At 51.5% G+C, this 2,878-nt stretch overlaps 1 protein-coding gene across 1 annotated transcript; it reads right to left on the reverse strand.

The window, feature by feature from the left end:
* Positions 1–538: 538 nt before the first annotated feature.
* On the reverse strand, positions 539–2,344 carry LOC135984274 (uncharacterized). The gene is made up of 2 exons (XM_065599075.1): positions 1,675–2,344; positions 539–1,126 (listed from the first exon to the last, which is right to left on the reverse strand). Exons 1-2 carry the CDS (start codon positions 2,213–2,215, stop codon positions 657–659), a joined length of 1,011 nt encoding a protein of 336 aa, XP_065455147.1. The 5' UTR covers positions 2,216–2,344; the 3' UTR covers positions 539–656.
* Between the last annotated feature and the right edge of the window lie 534 nt (positions 2,345–2,878).

Consider the following 2,878-nt stretch of genomic DNA (forward strand, 5'->3'; position numbering starts at 1 on the left):
TCCTTGGGGACCCAGCCTACCCCTTAATGCCATGGCTCATGAAGCCATACACAGGCAGCCTGGACAGGAGTCAGGACCTGTTCAACTACAGGCTGAGCAAGTGCCGAATGGTGGTGGAATGTGCATTTGGACGTTTAAAAGCGCGCTGGCGCAGCTTACTGACTCGCTCAGACCTCAGCGAAAAGAATATCCCCATTATTATTGCTGCTTGCTGTGCGCTCCACAATATCTGTGAGAGTAAGGGGGAGACCTTTATGGCGGGGTGGGAGGTTGAGGCAACTCGCCTGGCCGCTGATTACGCGCAGCCAGACACCAGGGCGGTTAGAGGAGCACAGCAGGGCGCGGTGCGCATCAGAGAAGCTTTGAAAACGAGTTTTGTGACTGGCCAGGCTACTGTGTGAAACTTCTGTTTGTTTCTCCTTGATGAACCCTCCAACCCCCCCCCCCCCCCGACCCGGTTCACTCTACTTCCCTGTAAACCAACCACCCCACCCCACCCTCCCCTCCCCTCCCGCTTGCAGAGGCAATAAAGTCATTGTTTTTTCACATTCATGCATTCTTTATTAGTTCCTTACAGAGGTAGGGGGATAATTGCCAAGGTAGCTGGGATGGGTGGGGGAGGAGGGATGGAAAAGGACATACTGCATTTTAAAACTTTAACTCTTATTGAAGCCCAGCCTTCTGATGCTTGGGCGATCATCTGGGGTGGAGTGACTGGGTGGACGGAGGCCCCCCCACCGTGTTCTTGGGCGTCTGGGTGAGGAGGCTATGGAACTTGGGGAGGAGGGCTGTTGGTTACACAGGGGCTGTAGCGGCGGTCTCTGCTCCTGCTGCCTTTCCTGCAACTCAACCATACGCTCGAGCATATCACTTTGATGCTCCAGCAGACGGAGCATTGCCTCTTGCCGTCTGTCTGCAAGCTGACGCCACCTATCGTCTTCAGCCCGCCACCTCTCCTCTCGTTCATGTTGGGCTTTTCTCATCTCCGACATTGACTGCCTCCACGCATTCTGCTGTGCTCTATCAGCGTGGGAGGACATCTGCAGCTCCGTGAACATCTCGTCCCTCGTCTTACGTTTTCTCTTTCTAATGTTCACGAGCCTCTGCGAAGGAGAAACATTTGCAGCTGGTGGAGGAGAAGGGAGAGGTGGTTAAAAAAGACACATTTTAGGGAACAATGGGTACACTCTTTCATTACAAGGTCGCATATTTCGGCTTGCAGGCAGCCATCGTAGGCCACAGTGTTTTGGCTTTTTTAACCTTCTTAACATGCGGGAAAGGTTGCAAACAGCAGCGCATTTCCCATATCAAGGATGAATTGGGTTGTCCATTTAAAATGGGGTTTCAATGTAAAAGGAGGGGGCTGTGGTTTCCCGGTTAACATGCGGCACAAACACAAGTAAACCCCCCCCCCCCCACACACACACACAGGATTCTCTGGGATGATCACTTCACCCCTCCCCCCCACCGCGTGGTTAACAGCGGGGAACATTTCTGGTCAGAATAGCAGGAACGGGCGCCTCTGAATGTCCCCCTTAATAAAATCACCCCATTTCAACCAGGAGAGCTTTCTGGAGATGTCCCTGGAGGATTTCCGCTCCATCCCCATACACGTTAACAGACTTGCTTGCTTTTTTTTGTAATGTTTACAAATATTTACAAAGTTACACTCACCAGAGGTCTCCTGTGTGCCCTGAGGGTCTTGGGTGAGTTCGGGGGTTACTGGTTCCAGGTCCAGGGTCACAAACATATCCTGGCTGTTGGGGAAAACGGTTTCTCCGCTTCCTTGCTGCTGTGAGCTACCTACAGTACCTCCATCGTCATCTTCCTCGTTCCCCGAACCGTCTTCCCTGTGTGTTTCTCCAGTGAGAGAGTCATAGCACACGGTTGGGGTAGTGGTGGCTGCACCCCCTAGGATCGCATGCAGCTCCGCGTAGTAGCGGCAAGTTTGCGGCTCTGCCCCGGACCTTCCGTTTGCTTCTCTGGCTTTGTGGTAGGCTTGCCGTAGCTCCTTAATTTTCACGCGGCACTGCTGTGTGTCCCTGTTATGGCCTCGGTCCTTCATGGCCTTGGAGATCTTTTCTAATACTTTTCCATTTCTTTTACTGCTACGGAGTTCAGCTATCACTGCTTCATCTCCCCATATGGCGAGCAGATCTCGTACCTCCCGTTCGGTCCATGCTGGAGCTCTTTTGCGATCCTGGGAGGACTCCATGACGGTTACCTGTGCTGATGAGCTCTGCGTGGTCACCTGTGCTCTCCACGCTGGGCAAACAGGAAATGAAATTCAAACCTTCGCGGGTCTTTTCCTGTCTACCTGGTCAGTGCATCTGAGTTGAGAGCGCTGTCCAGAGCGGTCACAATGAAGCACTGTGGGATAGCTCCCGGAGGCCAATAACATCGAATTCCGTCCACACTACCCCAATTCCAACCCGCAAAGGCCGGTTTTATCGCTAATCCCCTCGTCGGAGGTGGTGTAAAGAAACCGGTTTAAAGGGCCCTTTAAGTCGAAAGAAAGGGCCTCGTTGTGTGGACGTGTCCAGGCTTAATTCGGTTTAACGCTGCTAAAGTCAACCTAAACCCGTAGTGTAGACCAGGCCTAAGGAGTTTGCACTTGGTGCAGTAGGTTGGCGAAATCTAAGTTGAGCACTCACAGCCAGTTAGGGGATTGTGCTCTGGTTTTTAACAGTCTGCCTTGAGGTTGGTACTCACATGGTTCATCACCATTGAGAGCATTACAGGGCCAAAAAGTCACAATCTCAAATTTCCACAAACTGAAAATACAAAACCTATTTCAGTTTAATGAAATGTTTCAATTGACCGACATAATTTTGAAATATTCCATTTCAATTTTGACCTCCTCCCAGCCCCCATTTTT

Source organism: Chrysemys picta, chromosome 6 (assembly GCF_011386835.1).
Source record: "Chrysemys picta bellii isolate R12L10 chromosome 6, ASM1138683v2, whole genome shotgun sequence".
Taxonomy (NCBI): Eukaryota; Metazoa; Chordata; order Testudines; family Emydidae; genus Chrysemys; species Chrysemys picta.